The sequence below is a fragment of the Aptenodytes forsteri genome, unplaced genomic scaffold (genome assembly GCF_000699145.1).
Source record: "Aptenodytes forsteri isolate BGI_AS27 unplaced genomic scaffold, ASM69914v1 Scaffold163, whole genome shotgun sequence".
In the NCBI taxonomy this organism is placed as follows: Eukaryota; Metazoa; Chordata; class Aves; order Sphenisciformes; family Spheniscidae; genus Aptenodytes; species Aptenodytes forsteri.
In genome coordinates, this window is record NW_008795332.1 from 14,016 (window position 1) to 36,449 (window position 22,434).

The following is a 22,434-nucleotide window of genomic DNA, read 5'->3' on the forward strand; positions in this document are numbered from 1 at the left end:
CGCCAACCCGCTGCCTGCTCCTTCAGCCGCGCAGGCAGGTTGACATGGCTCCCCTCGCTGCCAGACCCCTTCTCCGGCGGAGCACATCCCGCGAACTATTGCCAAACCCGCATGGCTGCTCGCGAGGTCTCCGACACCCCTGGCCTTTCGCCGGGGCTCAGCCTGGCCCCCCCAACCCGGGCACAATCCTGAGCCTGCCGCAGAAACGGAAAACGCAGCAAACCCAAGCACCATCTGTGCCTTCGCTGCCTTCCCTCCGAGGCATTTAACTCCTCTGCAAACAGCATGTCCACATGCACTTGGACTCATTTCTTTCTGTTATACACTTTGAGATGTCTTTCACTCCAAGCCTGAAGTTTGGGAACATTTTCTCTGCTGAACCTGTTTTTTACCTTTTGATCAGAATCCGTGATTAGTCTCCTATCAAGTATGAATTTTCTTCTACTATTTCACACACCGCATTATTCACAGCGGGAGCATGAATACTAGGAACTACCACACAGTATTTTGTGCACCATTTGCAGAGCACATGGATAATTGTTGCCTCCCTGCTCTGGCTCCACTGCAGGGCTCTGAGCAAACGTGCAACATCTCTATTTAAGCTCCCCAAGCAGCAGGAATCCATGCCTTCCCAACGCTTTCTGTATGTTTTTAGTCCTTCCACAACCCAATAATGAATTCATTAAATTAGTATTACCCAACGTGCATAATCTGGAGGAACTGGATACTGAATTAAAACATCAAATACCTTTAGCTTTAAATGAAAACTACATAAAAGCATTTCAGGCATCCCTTTGGCTATCACTTACAGCCAGTATGAATACTGCTAGAAAAGCTATTTTCGTGCAGATGTGGAATTCAATGGGAAAGACTGACTCGTGTAGCAACATCAATCAAAACGTCGGCTCCGCTGGCAGCTCTCGACAGTAAGGCAGGTTCAAAGGTCACAGGATAAAGAAAAAGCCAAGCTCTGGTTCAGCTCTAATATCTCCTCGCTAGAAGTCTTGCAAAGGTACCTACCCCCCTTCTGTACTAGGCGGCTTTCATTAATCTTCTTGCCATCTTTTTTAACTAGTCATGCAGAACCGCTCGATAGCGAGACATATAATGGGGAGGCCCTGTGCCTATTACCAGGTTAACACTCTGTTAAGCCCCAGTGCAACAATGGAATAAGAATTTAAAGGAAATCTTAAGCTGCAGGGTGCAAAGCAGGCAATTAAATTACAAACCGAAGTTACCAACGTACTCCATGACCTACAGAACACCTTTGTTTAGACTACCTTAATATTAAGGATATTTTGATCTAGCAACTGAGATGTATCTGCTTCATTAAAACAAAAAAAGGCAGAAAAAGGATCACAGAGAACGTTTCTTCAGTGTTTCAAGTAAATTATCAAATAAATCCCATTTCTGCAGCTATCGTAAAATACACACGAATGGAAGAACCCCACGTATTTTGAAAACTGTAAGTCTGCCCAACTGATTAGCCTCAGTGCCACTAGAAGGCCTGCCCTGAGGTCTGCTCACCCCTCCATGCATCAGCACCGGCTCAGCGCTCGCGCGGCGCAGATGCCGAGGCAGCCTGGTAGCCCCGGCCCTCGGAAGGGACGGCCACGACACATCCATCACAGCTGCACTTTGTCCACAGTGCACTTTGTAAAAAGGCAGCGGTCAGTGACACTGAAGTTTCTCCCTTGTCCAAGTAATGTAAGAGACATTAACAGAATCAGATTTCCTTTAAATTACACTATTGCAAAGGGATATAATTGTATTAAACATATTATGTTGCTTCCTTAAGACTTTATATTATGTACACTTAATTGAGATACAAAGCTCTTTTCATCTATAAAAATGACAACTACTTTATTAAGGCTTAAATCTTATTTCTCAATGATAGGATGCTTCCTTTCAAGATTCAAAACATTCAGAATCTCTCGTGATAATCAGACCGAACCTGATTTAAACAAGCCGTTTATAGACAGTGGTTTCAGGTTCTAATGGCATTTGATCGAGCCAGCAGGGCCATTACCTCTTCCCTCTGTCTAAATTCAGGGAGTCTGATTTAATTTACAAATAAAAATTCAAATGCTGACCCAGGCCTACTACAAGGGCAAACAAAAATCATCAGCCATTCCTGCCTACAATACCCACACTAATGGCAAATTAGATGCCCAAGCTTTCTATTTTCATTTTCTGTTTTCACTGAACACAGCTCTAAGTTCTGCAAACTCACAGCACAGGAAAGCTTCAGCCCCGTCCAGAACGACTCCGAGCCCGTCGGTAAATATTCACAACATGTCACCTCTGAAGTTGTCGAGTCCTTTAACACTCACACAAGTGCCACTAAAGCTTCGCTGCATGAACCTGTCTTTTCAGAGAAAACTAACAGAAAATAAGCACGAGGCTCTCCACTACATCGATACACAACTTCTGTATTCACATTTCTGCAGAAAAGTACCAGTAAAAACTCTGAAATCTCTTTAATCTGCAGAAAGTAAGAGCTAACTGAATATTCAACTGTGTTAATTACCATGTTCAGAGGAGCAATTGTTGCAGAAACCTCCAGTTATACTGATCACAGCGACCAAACTCCACTCCCAGCACCCCTTGCCCGTACTAAAAAGTAAGGTCACATTTGGATGCTCCTGAAAACCCTTCACCTCTCTTCAGAATTACAAGAAGTCGGTCTAGCAAAGCAGCACTCAACCTTATTACAACCCCAACTGCCAATGTCTAGGGAAGGCAGGCAGCTTAATAAAACATACACTATGTTTTCACCCGGTGTAACTGTACAACCACTGTTACATGTGCAGAACACTTCTGAAAGACGAGATGGAGCATGTTTGTGTTACGAGAGATAAAAACATGAAAACAAAATATATTGCAGAACTCAAAGACCTTATCTTTACTCAGCCTCTCCTTCTTTGCAATAATTCATTCAAGGAAGATCTGGGAATAATTTTTGATGTAAACTCTGCTACAAACATATATCACTATGCTGATAAAAATCACAGACAAAACTTGTGAAATACAATGAGTTTCATTCCTTTATGCTACTAAAATAACTTTTTTCCATTTAAAATTCAAGAGATACTGATCTGCTGTTGAGAGTTCCCCAAAATGTATCATTCTGAGATGTCACACTAAAAGTCTCTTCTACTGGTCTAAAATAATGACTTTGGGAACATCTTTAGTGAATCGGGAAGAGGTCAGCAGATTTCAGGAGGAATTATTTTCTCTTTTTGGAACTATGCTGAACACTTACTTAATAGGAAAAGTTTATGATGGCCATGTGAAAATGAGTAAATAAAAACCCTTAGTATCATAAAGTTTGCCTTTGCTGTAACCTGTCAGCATCCTCTCCAAAGTGACCGTGATTCTTCAGTCAGTGATCTCCAAGGTACTGAAGGTACTGCGCTTCCGCCGGTGGACTCCATTTGGGGGTTGAAATTCCGTCCCTTATTTCTGCCTGGGTCGGCAGGATTTGGGTACAAGCACCATTTCCTACAGCAGCAGGTGCTGCCTCTGGGGCTGAGGAGCCCCATCCCCTGCAGGACGCAGTTCTGGAGGTGTTCAGGGACAGCTCGAAGGTCTCAGACTAGCGTGTTGATGGAAGTGTGAGCTGGAAACCTCGGCTTTCAAGGCTGGCTTTTCAGATACAGCCTCATTCTGTGGGCACAACTTTACCACCACAAGTGTTTGCATTTGAAATGAAATGTGGCTACAAACCCAGAGGAGTTAATATATTTACAAGCGCAAACCTGCACCTCGAACTATAAAGGTAACTGTTACACATTTTAGACTGCCTGGTCATTAGGGAAGTCTCTCCTTGTGATCATGCCTTCCCAAGGACCACGAAATCTTGCTGGAGAGACAGAAAAGGAAGACAACGACTGGACTAAGAACATGGAAGTAGGAAGGGGTAATGAAGGGGAGAAGGATATAGTTCAATAATTGCTGATAAAATCTGTGGCAGCCATAAATTTACTCTTCCAAGGGAATTCAACAGATCATTACCTCTGTAAATATGTATCACATAATTCTCCCTCTCTGTCACCTTGCAGATAAGTACTTAATACTTAGCATCCCTACCCTGCAAAAGCACAAGTGTTATAAAATCCATCTGAGCTTTTGAACCGCAGTTACTTTTTGATAGTAGATAGTTACATTTTGGCACCACCGGGAGACATTGCCCAATTCCCCCAGGGCCTATCTTGTGGTTTTTAAAACAAATTTTACAGATACAGACTCTCATTACTCCACTGACACAACAAGCAAAAGCACTTGGCTTTTGAAGTCGCACAGCGAACGCAGCAAACTCTGACCTCTTGTTGATGACTGGCTGAACGGGGACGCCCAACCCGTCCTCCGGCTAGCTTAGCTATCACTGCTGGCCAGGAACGGTCACTGCTTTCCTGAAACTGAACTCTCAAGAGCGGCACGTCGTAATCCCGGTGACCCTGCAGCCACGGCTGAAGCAAATTTAGACTGTGCTGACACTTACTGTATGTCCGAGATCCTCAACTGCACCTAAGAAATTGTTTAAAACCAGTGTGGATGTTAAGAAGTTCAAAAAAATTGCAAGTATGTTGAAACATTTATTTGACTACTGCGCTATGGTGCTAGAGACCAGCTAGGCAAAGCCAGCGTTTCCTTGGTATGACAGTGTTAGCAGCTACTGATAGCGGGCAAGAAACACTCTTAATGATGCCATTAGCTGTAAGCTGCATTAAAAGGACACCCATAAAATGTGTATCTGCTTATGTTGTGTTCTCTATAACAGAATCGAGTCAGATTAAAAACATCCTATAATGAATAAAATACACCTATAGAAAGAAAAGGACATTGTAGCAATAATTCTTTGGGCATCTAACACATACAGGGAGGGGGAGAAGAGAGAACATAAATAAAAAGGACTACTCACTTGGGCTTTTTTCTTCCGCAAGGTCACAGGCACAGAGGAGTTCAGAATCGATTGAAATGGGTTTCTGCTTAATCCAAAACTTAGTGCTGGCCTTCTGATTAGTAACAGGGTCTATCTCTACCTTGTCTCCAGAAATACCTGAGATGAGAAAGAATAGAGAGCCACAATAGTGATCTGTTTAAGTGATTTCATATCAGCCGTTTTGACACACTTTATAAATCTTAAATGGGATGAAAGTATATTGCCCTTTTGGGCTTTCTGAAAGCACAGGAGCTTTCGAAACCAAAAGCAAATGGTTATCAAACTGCATTGATAATCTGCATTTTATCCTCCTGCATAAGCATACCAACAAGAAAGAAATATCACAGAAAAAATTCTTCTCAACACATACAGAGCTCTTCTGGAAGCAGCAGCTACATGAGCTGCAAGATTTATAAAAAGATACTGCTAGTTTTTCAATCACCACTATTATATGTAATGGACACTATCACACGCCGTCCCTGCTCTGTCTCCTATACAGCATATACACTATGCTCTATATGAGAGGACAACACCCATTCGCAGCAGTACAGAAACGCTCTTTGTGTTACCCAGATCCTCATAAACAAAGACGTCCAGTCCCAGAGATCCTGTGTGTTTTTACACTGCTGGCATTTTAAAGCCAGCTCTAATTAGGCTGCTTTGAAAGCAAGCTGAGGATTTGTGTAGCTCCTGGCACGGGCGCCGGGCCCTGCTTCCCAACACGGGCTTCCCCAGATGGCTGGCGCTTCGCTACTGCTGTGTGTAGGCTGACCTGGATACGGCGCGCTGCCACACGCGAATCCTACAGCAGACCTTTGTGAGCGAGAGTAGAAGATTCCTCTATCATCCCTCCACACGTTACTCCCGACGTCGTGCAAGAACAGCCTTTCCAGCGGGACGCTGCCGGGGCAGGCTGAGGGCTAACAGCGTGCTGGAACTCGCCCGGGACGCTCGCTGTAATTTATAGCGGTCTTTATCACAGTATTGCGAAGCAAAGGCCCTGCTACGCCGCACTGATGAACAGAAGCTCATTGTTCAGTAGCTGTTGACACGACTGAACAAACTTCCCAGTGTGCTTTTTACATCAAGATGTGTGGAGCCTTAAAAATAATTACATTTCTTCAGTCATGAGTTATAGGTGAAGCTCATGAGAAAGCGACAAAAGGAAGCAACACAGGAAAAAAGTATCTAAACGTCATTTAACTCTTGTACCTCCAGAAAAACAGCAGAGATAACCTTTTCCCTCTTGAGGGTTTCGACTATGATGCTTTCAAATACATTACGCTTGGCTCGTCTGAAGCACAAGAAAACCTAAAGGAGCTGATGGTAAAACTTTTAAGAGGTGTGACAAAATAAAAGTAAGATGCCTCACACATAAGGACTCTCCCAAGCCCTCCAAAATTAACTCAGTATTTCTTAAAGTCTGGTCATAGCTGCAGAATTTGCAAGCCGCGTTCGTTTGTATTTTATGCAACTCTAAAATCAAAGCATACAGACAGCAAGGAGCAGACACCTACAGCGGGCCTCCTGCTGCAGTCCTTTCCACTAATACAAGGTTACCTTCACTTTAACCCTGGCTATTATGATAGGTTATAATAACGCCACCAACCCTCTCCCCCCTTCTATTAGTCCAGGAATGCACTTTGTCATTAAACATACGTCACATCAGAGAGATCACATTTCAATTAAGCATTGTATCAAGAGTCCAATTAACACAAGGACTGCTAGAACTAGGTAATTTGAGCAGGCTGATGCTGTATCTGGAGCCCATTTTGTTTTGTAATTTAATTTTGGACAGATTATTTAAAATCGGCGTTGTTATTTCACTGTAATGGTTAATTATTCAAAATGGCATTTTCTGTAGTTTAAGGAAAATATGCGAAGTTGATGGTACAAGTTCTTATTTTCTCGCTGAAAAAAGTCAAGGCAAGTTCTAAAAATAAAGATGCAAATTCTTTGTGTGCGAGGGTTGTTCCCCATCCCTTCCTCTAAAAACGTCACCCCTGAAAATATCCTTAAAAAATTTTCACTATATGGTCCTGCAACTTCAGAATTCACAGTCAGTCAATATTGTTAATGCACCTTGTTAATTTGATAGGATTTGTCAGGTAACTCCACTGGAAAATTATATAAAACTGTTCCAGATGAACAGATGATAGTGACATGAATTAAAGTGATAGAACAATAGTGGAATATAAACCAGAAATGACACCCAAAGTGGCTGTTGATTTATTGCCATCCTGAGTTTGGTTCTGGGCTTCCATGTATATTAGTGCTACAAATCTGGGTCCATTTAGCAGAGAGATGCTCATACATACATCACCAGCTCCTGCTCCAAGCCAAGGTCACTCCCCATTGCATCAATCTTTTCAGCAGAGGCTACTTCACCAAGCATGGATTTTGTAACCATCTCAGATGTAACAGACTTCCTCCTCTTTCATCTTTTTTTTATCATGTAAAATACACTTTAACTTCTATTATTTTTATCTGCAAATTGTTGCTGTAGACTTCATCCATTATTTCTGTATCTCGACATCACTGGCTTAAGCTCACACACATCCACGGAGCACATTGACAAAGAATGTTGTCTTTTTTGTGTTATTGTTCTCACAGTCTGTATGTGTTGAAAACTAAAATCAAAACAGTATTATGTATGTGGCTTCTGCAGTCTCTGTCTCACAGCACAAATTAGTCATACTCAAAAACCAAGTAAAAATGCTTCTTCTACTATTTTCTTAATTCATTCATTTTATCAAAAGAAATGTCATCAATGTATTAGTCCAGTAACACTGTTCTGTTCTTGCTTCCTTTGTTGGGGTCTGCAACTGCCCCCGCCTTTTCTGAAATACTTGTCAGCAGTAATTTTCCAAGACAATTTGCTGCTTCTAATTTTGCTAATGTGATACACAAGCAAATGTGTCTTATTCTTTCACAACGTGATAGAACCTTTGTAAAAATGTTGAGAGTACTACTGTATGTGCATTACACTGTAATATGAGCTAAAACATAAAACCCCAGACCTTAAACTGCTACGGCTAAAGCTTTCCACTGTAATAAAACCATCAGTCAAAAGGTGGTCATCCCTCCCATGGTCATTTACGTATCGCTTTTTACTGTCAAGAAGAACTACGCACAATGTACAGGAGATCAAGCTTACTCCAATATTTTTGGTAAACCTTGCCTCAAATTCAACGATCAGGCCTCAAAACAGCTACAAGTTTCAAAAAGTACCAGTATGCAAACAGTAATTCACAAACATAGCTCACACTATTGCTACCTGTTCTATGCAACTGAAATAAAACCCAGTACAGAACCTACTCAAATTCAATGACGTGTGTGTCTTACAACGTCGGAGCAAACGGCAGGGACTGGAGATGAGCTACGTTGAGTGTTTTCTCCACCACTTCTGGGTTCTGTCACACGTAAGCACCCTTCCACGTGAAGCCTGGGAAACTGGGATTCGCCCCCAAAACCACGTGGATATTTTCCGTGCACCCACTGCACAGCATTTCAGCTAGCCTGACAGCCGATAGGCTCCGGCACAGCTACCAACATCATCGATACTGTCAATAAGGAGCAACGGAATTAGCTTGGATTCTCGGCGTCCGCTAGAACTGTCGCTTTGCTATGGCTGTTACATAAAACTGATGGCATAAAAATGCTACACAGAAAAGTCTTTGCAATCAGCCATCATTAGACTGACACAGAACAGCTCCCGAATCACAGTTACTGATGAACGATGAAAAAAAAATTAGATATCGTTTTTTACATTTCAGGTTGTATGGAGCAGTCTGTCACTCGCAGAAGATGAACACATTAACACCCGGCAGCCCTAATCCAAATAGCACCTCAATGCTTATTTTACCAGCATTTCCCTTTCAATATCTTCGAAAAATTCATGAGAGAACCCAGCCACATACACTTATTTTGACTTTATTTAGAGGTTTTGATGCTGTACATTTGCCCAAACTTTGAATATCTCACTGGGGTTTTCTTTGATTTTTAAAAAGTCATTACATTATAAAAATCACATTGTCAGTGTACTGCCATCAAAAATATACAAGTTCACATATTGTTATAAAAGGGAAATTTTATGGTCCTTACACTACCGGACAGGGTCAGCTCCTTCACTGCTACACAAGTTAAGCCATTTGTTTCATTTAACAGCTATTCTCCCTTAACCATTTATCTTTAGTGATCTGCCATGACCTTTTCAAGTTCTCATTTCTGACACTTTCCAGATACAGTGAGTCAAACTTCACTGGAAGCAAACTATCACACCCAGATAGTTCGCTCAAAAGCAGAAAACATGCCCAGCGCTGTCCTGCTTCAGCACCAGCATATAAATCCTGCCTTAACAAGACAGTTCAAAATAAACTAAGAAAGCCTCTTCTGTAAAAGTTTTAGACATATACTTTATATGTGCTTAAGGATGGAAGAATGAAGAGACTGTAGTGACAATAATACAGAAACTGCTATAGTGTAAATTTAACAATTCTACCGAATTCTACAGAATAAATGTATTTTGTAAACATTACGGCACTTAATATGTTACTGCTGAATCATTTCTTTATGGAAGGTATTTGCAGGAATGTCACAGGTCACCTACCAATGCATCATTAATCAAATTTTCACAATTTAAACACAAAGATAAAAAGCCATTCAATCATTTTAAAACAGTAATGGGGCTTTTATAATTCAAGATTCTGTCATCCTTTGGCCTTCAGGTTTTCAAAAGCATTCAGAAAGCTAATAAGGACAATATAAAACCTTTAGAGAATGCTAGTTTTATTTTGTTCCACCTCAAATTTCCACTTGGTCATTAAAATCTTTCAGTCTCAGAAAAGGAAGAACTTAATCATTCCCAATTTTGCACAGCCTCATTTAAAAATAACAAAACAGTTGGCAAGAAGCTTTCCATTAGGAAGCCTAGATTGAAAAAAAGAGATGGGGTCATTAAATAATGGCCTTCTTTCAGAAGAAACATGTGCTAGCTGATTGTGGATAATAAAAATACTGAAGTATTTTCAACTGAAAGCAATTTTTATTTAACTGCTGAAATGCTAGCAACACTTTCAAGCGATGTGCTCTGCGATAAAATAGATCAACATGATAATGACTGCTTTAAAAACGTCTGAGATGGACAATCAGCTATTAGAGATGGCCAAAGGTTTGAACCGTTCCATTTTCCTAAGCGTTATAGTACAGATTGATTTACCTAACTGAACATCAGTGGTGAATCGAAGCCTATGGATCATGCTGACTTTGAAGGACTTGTAATGGTGGCTACTGAGCATATCCTGAACTGTAGCTATATCGATCTGAGGGTCCTCCTCCGAGACCTCTTCTCCTCTTGAACCTGCAAAACAAGCCAACAATAGTGAACGAGAGGTTTAAAATACAGCATACGATTCAGCTAGCACGTAAGTACGGCTGTGACGTCTGCAGCTGCAGATGGCTTTTTAAGAAAGAACAAAACGCTCAAGTCCATGTCTCTGGGAGGAGGAAATTCTCACCCTCCATCCAAAGACAAAAATCACAAAATCACTAATTCATTAAGGACATTACAATACACATTTGCGTCCCACGTGAAGAGCAGCGCAACATCCCAGCGGCAGATTCTCACGTGACACGAGACACCCCTGGACCGCAGACATCCCCGGGGGCTGACCTGGTGGGATCCCCGCCGGGACGCCCACAGCCTGTCACCTGGGAAGGAGCCTGGCGAAGGGGCGCCTGTCCCCAGCCAGGGACAGGCAGTATTTTCAGGTGCCGCCCTCGACATAGGCACTAGCACAGTTCTCCCGTGTCTCAGCGTCCCCCCACATGGGATGTGACGCTGGCATCTTGCTGCAGCACTAGTAACACCTTGGGTACTCTGATCTCAGCCCTGCGGTACCGAAGCTGCGCTTTATTTACTGATTAGTATTCTCATTACTGCTGCAGGTACTGGCTTTATAAAAGGTAACATCTCATTAAGCCAAAATGCCAATTACTGAAAAAATATAACGCACTTTAAAGATTTTTTTACATTTTATGACGTTGGATTAACACCAATTGAAACATTACTATAATGCGATATATAATTTTGCACAGAGTAATTTCTATACCAGCTGCTAATAAAGCATCTCAGCTCTAAACGATCATTCAGATGCTGTTAGATAAAGTGGTATAAATATGTTTGAAAACTGATTTAGCTTCTTACAGAAGGTATTGAAGAATGACACGTTTTGTTTAATATCCCAGCTAATGTAGTCCTAAAAGCTGAATCAACTGCCAGTTCAGAGTACTAAATTTGCTGCAGGAGATTAATGAAAACTTTATATTTTGCTGAAATTTTAATAATGGGAAGATGAGATGATGGAATTTTAGTACAGGTCTTAAAGATCCAGCAAAGCAGGCTAAGAACTTGCCAGATTTTTTTGTATTAATTTTGTTCGAGACTTGCACAGTTGGAGCAGCCTCAACACTAACGCCTCCCGCACTGACCTTTCCCTCTGGGGATGTAAATTCCCATCCCGCTCGGGGACCTCAGCTTGCAGGGAAGCTACAGCGAGTTTCCATGTTCGGGCCCCGACGACACGGGGACGGTTTGCCAGGAAAGGCCACGGCTCCCAGGGGAGGAAAACCCTGGCACTTGTCTCAGACACACACTGTTGACGCAGAAGCAGGCTCCCTTTCAACAGGGTAATTTAGAGTTGCAGAAGTACATGCCGTTTGCTTCAGCAAGGGAAATGTTCGGGGTGGTGGCCACAAGCAGGACAAATGCAGGCGAGAGAGAAGAAAAACGCCACCTGAGCACGGAGCATTTTTCCTGCTGGCTGAAAACGTTCCCTTTTCTATCTGTTAATTCAGTAACAAATGTCACTGCTTATGATAAATCTCTTTCATGTCTGTATCAAAGTAAGGTTAGCATTTGCTGTTAAATGAGTCAAAATGCATGTTGAGACCATAAAGTAGGAGATTCACATTTCATAGACGTTAGTCACGTAAGCTTTCCACCCTGCCCACCGGAGAGCGGGCGAGAGTGATGCCCACTCCTCACTGCTCCTAACACAGCCTCCTGACAGGCAACTGGGGACCTTTCTTTGGGGAAGGGGGACAGCGAAGGGTTAAGCTACAAATTGGGCTGTGCCACTCGACTTGAAAGAATTCCAAAAATCAAATGAAACAGTCTACATGTGAATTTATGCAGAGCCATCTTAACATTGCAACCACTCTATGCTCCAGAATGACAAGATAAATTGTAATGGCTCCTTCAGAGACATTACAATGTATTTTGTCAAAGACCCCTGTGTTAATGTCTCTATACTATGGATTATCATAATGTATCATGTCAAACCCTCATGCTGCAGTACTTCAAAGATACACTGAGATATGTCAAACTTTTTGGTGCACTTAAAAGCATCTTGAAACACTGTGGCACGGCGGTGCCTGAAAGCAAAGCAGGAGGATGGCAGTGGCACTGCTGCCCTGCAGTCGAGAGCGAACTGGGACCCTCTTCCACCGACGGAAACCAGTGAAATGCCCGTTCAGCCCCGACAGCGGCTCCCAGTCCCGCAGCCAGCCCCATCCCCGCGGCATGCGGCCACAACGGCACGCTGTGCTGGGATACAAGCCGCGGCACGCGGGACCACACGGTTACACCTGGGTATCCCCCTGCCCGCAGGGGAGTCAGGGGCTGGGGACAGACGGGGACACAGCGGGGCAGGGAAGGACCCCCAGAGTCAGTGATGCGGTGTGAACCCAAGCAGCGCAGAGGGGTCACTGCTGGAGGGGGGGGGGGGGGGGGGGGAGGAGAGGAACCCTGAGCCCCGCGCACCCCCGTCTGCAGGGAGGTCATTAGTGCTGCCCCTAACGAAGCCCCGCTCTAGGATTCAAAGAGGAGCCGCCTCCCCCGAGCCGTTTCTGACGGCGGGTTGCGCTGTGCGCTGCCTCCTCCCAACGCGCGGCAGCATTTTAACAGTGGGTGATCATAGAATCAAGGTTGGAAAAGACCTCTAAGGTGATCGAGTCCAACCATCTGTGATGAGACTCTCACCTCTGTGCAACGGGCAGCACTGTAGATACCGGGGTTTTAAGTACAGTGTTGTACGTAAAGAAGTGTTAGCACCAACAGACAACCTGAATCGGTAGCGATAAGAAATTCAGAAATAACACAAAGAACGGCAACATATTAACCTCGTCCTCACACCTCCTGCGAAATGTTCTTAGAACACGTCACAAGATCAAGACTCACGCGAGGCTCTGCAGGTACTGCTGCCTTTGTGCTCCCAGCCTCCCCGCCTGGCCTCGAACCGCCCCAACCCCACCGTCCACAGTGAATTACCGGCAACGCGGGGACACTACGTGTCGACTTCACACGGCTATTATGAAGCTGAGTCTTCTCAGATTTCACACACCCAAATTAAAAGTATTAGAAAGAAAACTAGCAGCCTGCCAGATCACATCCAGGGGAAAAAGCTGTCACTGTAACTAAAAACGCGAGCGCCTTGTCAGCGTCTAAACTACAGGAGCATTAACTGCCGCAGCCAGAGCAGCCGAACAGTGGGATTTTGCTCTGGAAGCCTTTCAGATCCTCCGCGTATCGGTAACCTCTGCCGACTTTGTTTTATGAAGCTTCGTGAATGGATTCAGGTTTACAGAATTTCTACAGTTGCTGCTCTTGGGAGAGCAGCCAGGAACTCCACCATCAAAACAGATCATCTGTCTAAAGATGGCAAGACACGCGGACCCCTGAGGGTGCATTGGATAATAGCAGTAATATCAGTAACAACAGAGAGAAATGCCCTGCAGGGAAAAACCTGACTGCAGAACTTGGCATATTGCTCTTACCCCGCAGCTCTGCGAGGATGTCTGCGAGACTGCCGGCGTTCAGCAGCGGAGGGAAGAGCCATCTCCATCAGCTGATTGGGGGAAAAATCATAAAAATATTTTCCACATGCAAGCAGCTGTGAATAAACCTGTCAAATATTTACAGGCCTGTCAGGGTATTTGTAATGGAGATCACAGTGTGGCTTTTGAATGTAAAAGCTTCTGCTTGGGAAGACAATCAAGTAAAGTGGATGCTCCAAGTCTATTATTTAGCCCAAGAGCCGACCCAGCAATATGGCTCTGCTGGCAGAGAGACCGCTCCGTCCCGGGAGGAACAGATTCCTATTCCAGAAACAAACGCCTTCACATAATGACATGGAGACTCAGTTTACAATGACCTCTGTATTTTTTCCTTATAGTCTACCTAATTAAGATTTACTTTGTGAAAGAAAAAGTGAAAAAAGCAGAAGTCAGGTGTGAGATAAACAAGGCACAAGATAAGAACCTGCATGAAGTGCAAAGCACAGCTACAAGGGAGGCATTTCCCTTAGCCCAGGACAGGGGTTTAATTATTGGTGAAGTAGGGTAAGAAAATCCATGAACGGCGCGGGAAAAGAACGGCTGGGAGGAAGCCCGTGCTTCTGTCCCACCATTCCCAAGCCAGGGACAGAGCAATGCGTGGCACAGCTAAACAGGGAGTCTCTTGGGGCATCCTGGCACTGCCACGTGCCACGTCCCCAAGCCAGGGACAGAGCAACGCGTGGCACAGCTAAACAGGGAGTCTCTTGATTTTCCGGCATCCTGGCACTGCCACGTCGGGTGCCAATCCTTCCACCCTACCTTCGGAGCGCGTGCGCGGGGGCAGAATGAGGTTGGTGCTCGACACAGGGCTCAGGCCGGCAGCGCGGGAGCTGCCTGCAGGGGCAGAGCAGCCAGTGCCTGCTGCCCGCACAGCCAGCCAGCTCGCCCTGCACCGGCAGCCACGGCTTCGGCGCTACGCTGGGCACTACCGGGACAACTTGAGACCAACTTCCCACCACCTTTTACAAGCTCTACTCATTACACTTGCTTGTACTCAGCAGCAACTACAGGCACCCTGGCAGTGCTGCGCTCAGGGCCGTGCATACGCTGTGCAGGTTGCCCCACGCTGCTGAACTTCGAGTGCAATGTAGGTTACAATTAAGTTAGGTCCGGTTCAGTGGAGAGCGCAGGCAGTCTGTGTTTGCAGACTCCAGCCCCTGGACAGAACCGCAGACGCTGCACAGCTGACGATGTTCTCACAGAAATGATGTTTTTAAATCCCTAAAACCAAAGTCACCGTGTGAGAATGCATGGTGCTGGACGGAGGGAGATCTCATACAGAAGTGTACGCATTCCATGCAGCTACGTGTCTTTTTTCTTTATCCATCTGATTCTTATCAACTCTCCTGTCTCGGTCCTCATCAGAGGAGGGACTCCGACTCCGACAGCCAGTCGGACTGCTCTCCATCTCTGCTCAGATTGCTTGTGCAGCAAAACCATACAAACCATTACAGCCTCCTACTTTTAAAATAAGCGGAGTGGTGTTTCCTGCCCACAGAAGCTGAATAAAAAGCAGAAATGGTATCAAGGGCTACATACTTCCACGCTTTAAGACAACCACTGTGGTGAAGCACTACGGTGTTTTAGAAGTCACAGTCATGGCACTAGTTTGCAGTCTCTACATTTGATGGTCATCCAGAAAATTGACATATTTCCCAGTCTGGAAACAACAGCTGAAGATCTTTACTCTGTTGTTGGGGTTTTTTTTGCTTTGTTTCTTTTTTTTTTGTTTTAAACCAGGTTCAGTATAGAGGTAGTATTTTTGTTCAAGTATTTGAACTACTGTGAAATACAGAGTTATATTTGTAACTCAGTCCAATTTCCTCATAGAAAATCCTGATTTTCAGATGAGACAAACAGTAATGAAACAACAGGCACTGGAAGCACGAGTCTGAAAATAAGTCAGAAGCTGAAACAAGGAGCCTTATCCAAAAGGGACTCCTGTAAGCACTAGAGGACATATAAAAATGACACATTAGTAATATCAGAATATTGAAATGCCTTATGTAGCCTATTCAAGAGCAAGTGAACCTGTATTTCCTCAATAAAACAACAAAATATAAAGTTAACTGCATTGCAAAAATGTCCCTTATTACTTTAATGTACTAGTATATTGCTTAATGAAAGTTCTTAATTGTAATACAATTAATTACATACACAGAGTCCCCAATTACATTTTCCAATAAGACATTGGCTTTGGTACAGGTCTAAAGGCACTAAACCAAGCTTAATATATTAAGACCAATTTCCCTTGAATACTAATTACTATCTAATGATAAAATGAGAAAGAGGAACTTTCCAGAAGTAAGATGGTGAGAATAAAACTAAATTAGCCATGAATAGTTTGCTACTACACAAAAAAGCATTTCACATTACAAAGTGCAGGCTTTTAGTTTAAAGATAAATCTTAGTGTGAGTTAAAAAGTTCTGCATACTGGAAACAGTTTATTAGTTTGAATGCTATTAGTAAATGTTGGGTAGACAGGGTTTTTCTCCATACATATTTCTTAATAATGGAAAGTTATCTGTTTCATTTAATACTCTGAAATATAAACTTTCTATTTGCCCAAAGGAAACTGGCATCTATTTTACTAGCAGATGTTTGGCATCATACATATATATATTTATAAATGAATATGAGACTATGAAGAGTACATTTAAAAATAATAGCTGTTATAACGGAGTTTTTCCTGACTGGCATATCTAAGCTGAAAATATTTTAAATAAAAACAAAATGCACAAAATGAGTATTTCATTTTGATGCTAGGATTTTCAAGTGATTATTTTATTAATAGTGCAAAACTGTCAATATTTCTATTCTAATGCCACGCCAAAAGATAGCTCCTTAAGCACTACAAAATCCAATTTCTTACTGTGTATTGGGGGAACCAGGCTGTGTACAATGCATGAATTATGACTGATCTTATATACTGCATTGTCCTTGAACATCTATGCGTGTAGAGAGTTAACTGCACGGGTATTTCATGTATCCCCGAGCAGGGACAATGGAAGATCACTTTAAATTCACCCACATTTTGGGGGCGAAACTATAAGCAGAAGATTTCTCCTGCATTCCTTATTCGAGTTTGGTATCATTTCAGAAAACATTCAGTAATAGCACAGCAGAAGAGAGACAGAATTCATGTAAGCATTTATTATTTTGCCTAGATTACTGTCAGCCTTGAACAAACTAAAACAGTGACTTGCTCTTGAACTCTACAGAGTCAAAGAATCTGTTTTGCCTTCGCTTTTCCATGTTCCAGGCGCTGGCTGACAAACACAAGACCCATGAATGGGACAAAAAGCCACCACCTACCGATGTGATGCCATTGCAGCAGGGGAGGATGGCAGCTGCAGCAGCACCGGGAGCACGGGGAGCTCCAGGGGAGCCCTCGGGGTCCAGCCCAGGGCGTTCCCCGTTACGGGGAAATCACCGTCCTAGCAGGGGCTCCAGGTCACGCTCTTAGATGGGCACCGTCGATTCGCTTAACGAGGGCCAGGAGAGCTCAAGAATTAAGAGTACTTTTGACTCGACAGCCTCAGGGATCTATCCTACACCTTTCCACGTTCTGTTCTGCTGAGGAGCTTGCACTTGTGTCCCCTCGCCCAGGAGGGATGAGGAGCAGTCGCTGCACAAGGACTCCAAGGAAAGGGAAAAGAGTTCCCTCAACATTATGACTGACATTTATTTTGAGACAAGGTCTCTGAGGCTCTCCTGGAGCATTTGCTACTGATGCAGAGTAGACAGAATACCTCCTGCTAAGCCACTTACAAACTTACGACAGATGTACTATTAAAGTAATGGTGCAACCTGAACCTAGTCACTCATGAGTAGTATAGCTACAAGCCACAGCGTGGATTCCTCCACAGATGATGAAAATACGTTAAAAATGCAGTATATACAATATACTTTTAATTACAGAGCCTGGATTAAAAAAATGCTATTTTTAATCAAAACGTGCAAAACCTATGAAAATATGACTAGTATGCATCTTTTCATTGATTAAAAATCAATACAAAAATAATAGCCGGGATGCAGACGTCAGGAAATTCTGGCTTGTGGAAGAGTGCAACTTGATTAGCGAGGTTACAACTGCTCCATTTCCTCATGCACAGCACCCCTGCTACCTTCTGCCGCATTCTCTCCTACAGTTTCTTAGAACCATTTTATGAAGAAATAAACCAGGAGCATCAAGAATATTTTGGGAGCAAGTCCCACTCTGCGGAGAACGGCAGCCAAAACTGTGAGTGCTTCATCTCAGCTCCAGCAGTGACGTACCACCAGAGAGCTCGTGGCAGCTGCGTCTCACCTCTGCTATTCCTTAAATGGGAGCAGAGTCTACTACTTGCCACTGGAACTAGGAGGTACTTCGGGGATGCTCTGCTGTCATTCTAGGATAAAATACGAAATGCTATAGACAAAAAGCAAAAATGGAAAGGTCTGATCTTTGTAAAGAAAGAAACAAACTCTTCTACTACGTGAAACAGGCTCTTACTGTGATTGTTTGCAGCAAACACTCTGAGCATGGTCTTGGCTGAGAGCATGAAGGCTACTGGTTTCCTCATTAGTACAATCAACATTTTTACAGCTGAATTAAAATGGAATGAAAAAAACCCCAAAACTGAGAGCATGACTGTTGGAAAGAATGAAGGATGGGCCAAAATGCTATGGAGGACAAATGCAAATCAATGTTAAATGTTTTTTTTTTTAAGTTTCATATAATTCCTTGTAAAGAAATAAATCAGGAAATAATATTAGGACCATTAAACCAGTAACAGAATAAAAATATTTGAGCATAGCTGGAGAGATTATTTGTCTAGCACTTCAAAAATCATCAAACTGCTCTAGTTATATCTGCATGGTTAATTTCTTTAAATTCTATCAGAAAAAAATCAGTGCCTCTAACAGCCGTATTGACATGGCAAAATACACTGCAGACCGATCACTAAGCAATGCCTGCAACAGAAAAAGTTTCATATTTCCAGTGTTTTTCAGGGTTGGTCATAACTTTACAGAGCAGAGTTTAACAGAAAAAGATTAATCATGAAGTGATAAACAGGATGCAGACTATTTACTAGAAGGTATGAAATCCATCATTTCCCTCTGGAATATTGTTTTGGCACAACTGAGAAGTGCCTCAGGAAAGAGAGTCTCGTCAAAACTTACTTGCCCAGACAGTACAGCTTGTATTCCAAAATACATAACTTATGTGAGTTTAAGCAATTTACAAGAGCAAAAGTGAAAAGGGGAAACATACTGTTCTCCCGGACAAGGCAGAATTCCAAAGTGCTCTGGCTCTCCAAGGTACAGTCTAAATCTACTGGGACATTAGGTTCACTCTGCTTCTCCAGCCGATACTGAGGACCTGAAACATAAAGTAACTCGTAAAATCATCTGTTTTCTAACAAAGTGATGGCTTATCACGTTCAACTAACATGAGATTACTCGTAGCCTAGAAGTAAGGCAGGTAGATGTTTACGTTTCCAGCTCTTTGCCAAAGGGAAGGGCCCTATCATAAAAAGGCGGAGGACGGTGTGCAAGGAAACAACATATTCCAGTCATCTTCAGCTGTCTAACAACGCTACCTGGCAAACTCCCGTCCAACATTTCTGTATTATTCCTACACCAGAGGAGCCTGTATTAAACACCCTGCCCATGCTGCAAGACAGAGGTATTGTAAGAAATATCTACTCAGACCTTGGTGTATATCTATGTTGTATTATTTGGGCATCTTTCCTGATGTGAAAAAGCACAACGTGTTTGCTCCCCTTTGCTCTGCCCTCTCTGTGGCTCTTTATAGACTGAAGACAGGCTGCTGTAAACATTACCCCAGCTGCTGTTTGCTGGGGGACGGAGCCCCGGCCCGTGCTGCCCGGGGCTGCAGCACACCGCAGTCCAGCCCCACGAGCCACAGCTGGCCCAGGCAGGAGCTACCCTGCGTACCCGAGCACACTGCTCTTCCAGCTTGGGATTAAAGCCTGCTTCTTGAGCGCAGGCTCAACCAAACGTACACTCACACCCTCTGCAGGTGTGGAAAGCCAAGAAAAGCCTGGCTGCGCAGGTAAAGCTGTCGCAGCCTCAGCAGTGTCTGCACAGAGGACTGAGAAATATCTGGGAAGGAAAGCAGCCCTTCTTTTATGAATTGCGTTTTGTCATGAAAATCAGCTCCATGACACCCGATTTGGCTATTCCTACCTCTGCCAAGGGTGCATTTCTCAAAAGGCTGCACTTCTGAAGCACAGGGTGAGGATTTCCTTACACATCAGCAGCGATCGGCACTGCTTTCCAGGCTGACATGAGACAACGTTCCGGGTGGAGTTTGGCATCACCCAGCAGCCCAGCGGCTGCAAGGAGCAGAAAGGGTCATCGAGGGATGGATTTTATCTTTGTCCAGAGATCTGTACACTGCTAACATTGAACTGCATCAAACGTAAGCACGTACAGATGCTATTGCTTCAAATGAATTATTTTCATATACATTGCATTTAACTGTAGATCTTCAAGATTCAGGTGCCAACTTCCTTCTTCTCAACCAAATCACCGCAGGAAAAATGATACTACTTAAAAAACTGTTTTCCAACTACAGAAAATGTATTTAAAAGTTGTTTTTACAAAAATTAGGCCACTTTTTAAAAAAAAATTCTTTTAGTTGAATGGATCCTTAAACTATATGCCTTAACTGGAATAAAAAAAGAACGCACTAATACAATTCCAGGTGAAACCCCTGTAAGTCAGCTCCAGGCCTGCTGTCCGAACAGCAGGCGGGAGAGGACCCGATGGGATGAGAGGTGTGACTCGGGTAAGCCAAACTCCACGTGGGACCCTGGGCAGAAGAAAAGCCACTTCCAAAGGCGGGAGCTGGTGGTGGCAGACGTGCTCCCGTCCTCGCTGCACCCCCAAGCAGCGCAGGCGGATCTCCATTCCCGCTCACACCCGAGAGCTGAAGTGCACACAAAGTCCTCAGCTGCGTAATTTCTGTATAATCTGGTAAAATAACGCTAAATGGATACCTGAAAAAATTTAAGTGATGCAAAGCACCTTTAACTAGGTCTTAATGTAACAAAAAAACTAGAACTGAAATAACGAAATCTATTCCCTCTTTATCAGTATTTAAAATATTTCTGAATGTTTCCTGACTTTGAGTTATGATAGTGTACGATGAAATATTTAAAACATACAAAAAAATTAAGTATTTTAGCCTCAGATGGCATGCCTAAGAAATGGAATTTGTTAGCCAATTAATTTTAAATTTACTACAGCAGAATTTCAATTACGGCTTCTCATTTTGTCTCCCCAGAAGCCATGTGAAGCGCTCACCACACGGCCCGAGCACGTTCTGCTCCCAAAGTGGAACATTATTTCTCCGTAAAATGGAGCCCCCTTATTCCCGGTGACTCTCAGAGCAGACACAGAGCCAGGCTATTTGCAGGCCACAGGAGGAAAGCACAAGTGCTCCCTCCCTGCCCAGCGCAATCAGCAACTGCACATGTAGCTGGTCGAAGCATTTACAGAACAAACCGCACTCAAGAAACAGCAGAGGCATCTCATATGATCACAAACAACACAAAGGCAAATACATACAGCACCATCGTTTCTCCTCTCCCAGCTACTGGAAATGTGATTAAAAATTTAAAATAAATTAAATAAACAGAGGCCTGGCTTGTTAGGCAGAAGCAAAACGTACTGAATTGAAACAAGTATCAAAGTGGTAAATCAATTTGTATTTAAAGACTGGTGTAGGTTTAAAAACAGAATCAGTGACGGCAAAACCTGCTTGCTTTGTCCGTTTGTAAGAAGTACCTTCCAGAGGTTCCCAAACTACATCCAAATGCTGAACGGTACCCAGCAATGGCAAAGCCAGCAGAACTGTTGGTTCCCATCTGAGTGTCTGTGTTCTTGGTACCTGGTACCAAATCCCTAGCTCCAAGTGCTCCTGCCACAGACGGTGCCTCGTGCCTCCACCTGAGCCGCAGCCCACGATCACCGGGATCTGCTGATGCCAGCGTCCATCGCCGTGTCCCAGCTCCCTGCTTCTTCATTACAGCCTCTCTCCCGCTCCCACCCCAAAAACATTTAAAATGAGAGCAGAGGAAGAAGAGAAATTAGCCCCTCTTGGAACTATTAACGGTCGGGCAGGCCTCCCTGAGCGCGGGGTGGTGACAGCCCCTGCTCTGCTCCCAGCCCCAGCCTCACCCGGTCCCTCCACAGGCGTCCCCTCGGGTGGACGCACCCAGAACAAGTGTGTGATGAGCCAAGCAGACTCATTCCATAAAACGCACTTTTAAGTACTACACCTTCACCTATCCCGCTAAATCATTTCTATTTATACAGTTGTCTTTCATACGCTTAGTGCTGCGCGAGAGCTGCTGCAGGGACTGGCACTGAACCACACGCTGCGCTCTCCGGCAGAGAGAGATGGACTCGCCCCTGTGTTTCTGAGACAGCGGGATGGGGCAAAAGGACAGACATCAACGCTACCAAAGCCTTAAAATTATCAGGGAATCGCATGCACACGACGACAAGGGGACAAGGTTAAAAGCAGGAGCTTGGCAGTGGTTTACCGTCCCTCCATGTGGATCCGATTCCACCAGCT

General features: G+C 43.7%; 1 protein-coding gene across 3 annotated transcripts in view; it reads right to left on the minus strand.

The window, feature by feature from the left end:
- Positions 1–22,434, minus strand: part of MAPKAP1 (mitogen-activated protein kinase associated protein 1) — a 99,110-nt gene that overhangs the window by 9,620 nt on the left and 67,056 nt on the right. The window contains exons 7-9 of one of the 3 annotated variants that reach the window (XM_009280090.1): positions 19,099–19,206; positions 10,164–10,304; positions 4,925–5,062 (exon numbers count right to left, since the gene is read on the minus strand). In XM_009280090.1, the coding sequence (XP_009278365.1) occupies positions 4,925–5,062; positions 10,164–10,304; positions 19,099–19,206 (387 nt within the window). The remainder of the gene's footprint in view (positions 1–4,924; positions 5,063–10,163; positions 10,305–19,098; positions 19,207–22,434) is intronic. The other 2 variants (XM_009280091.2, XM_009280092.2) reach the window with 2 other exon arrangements.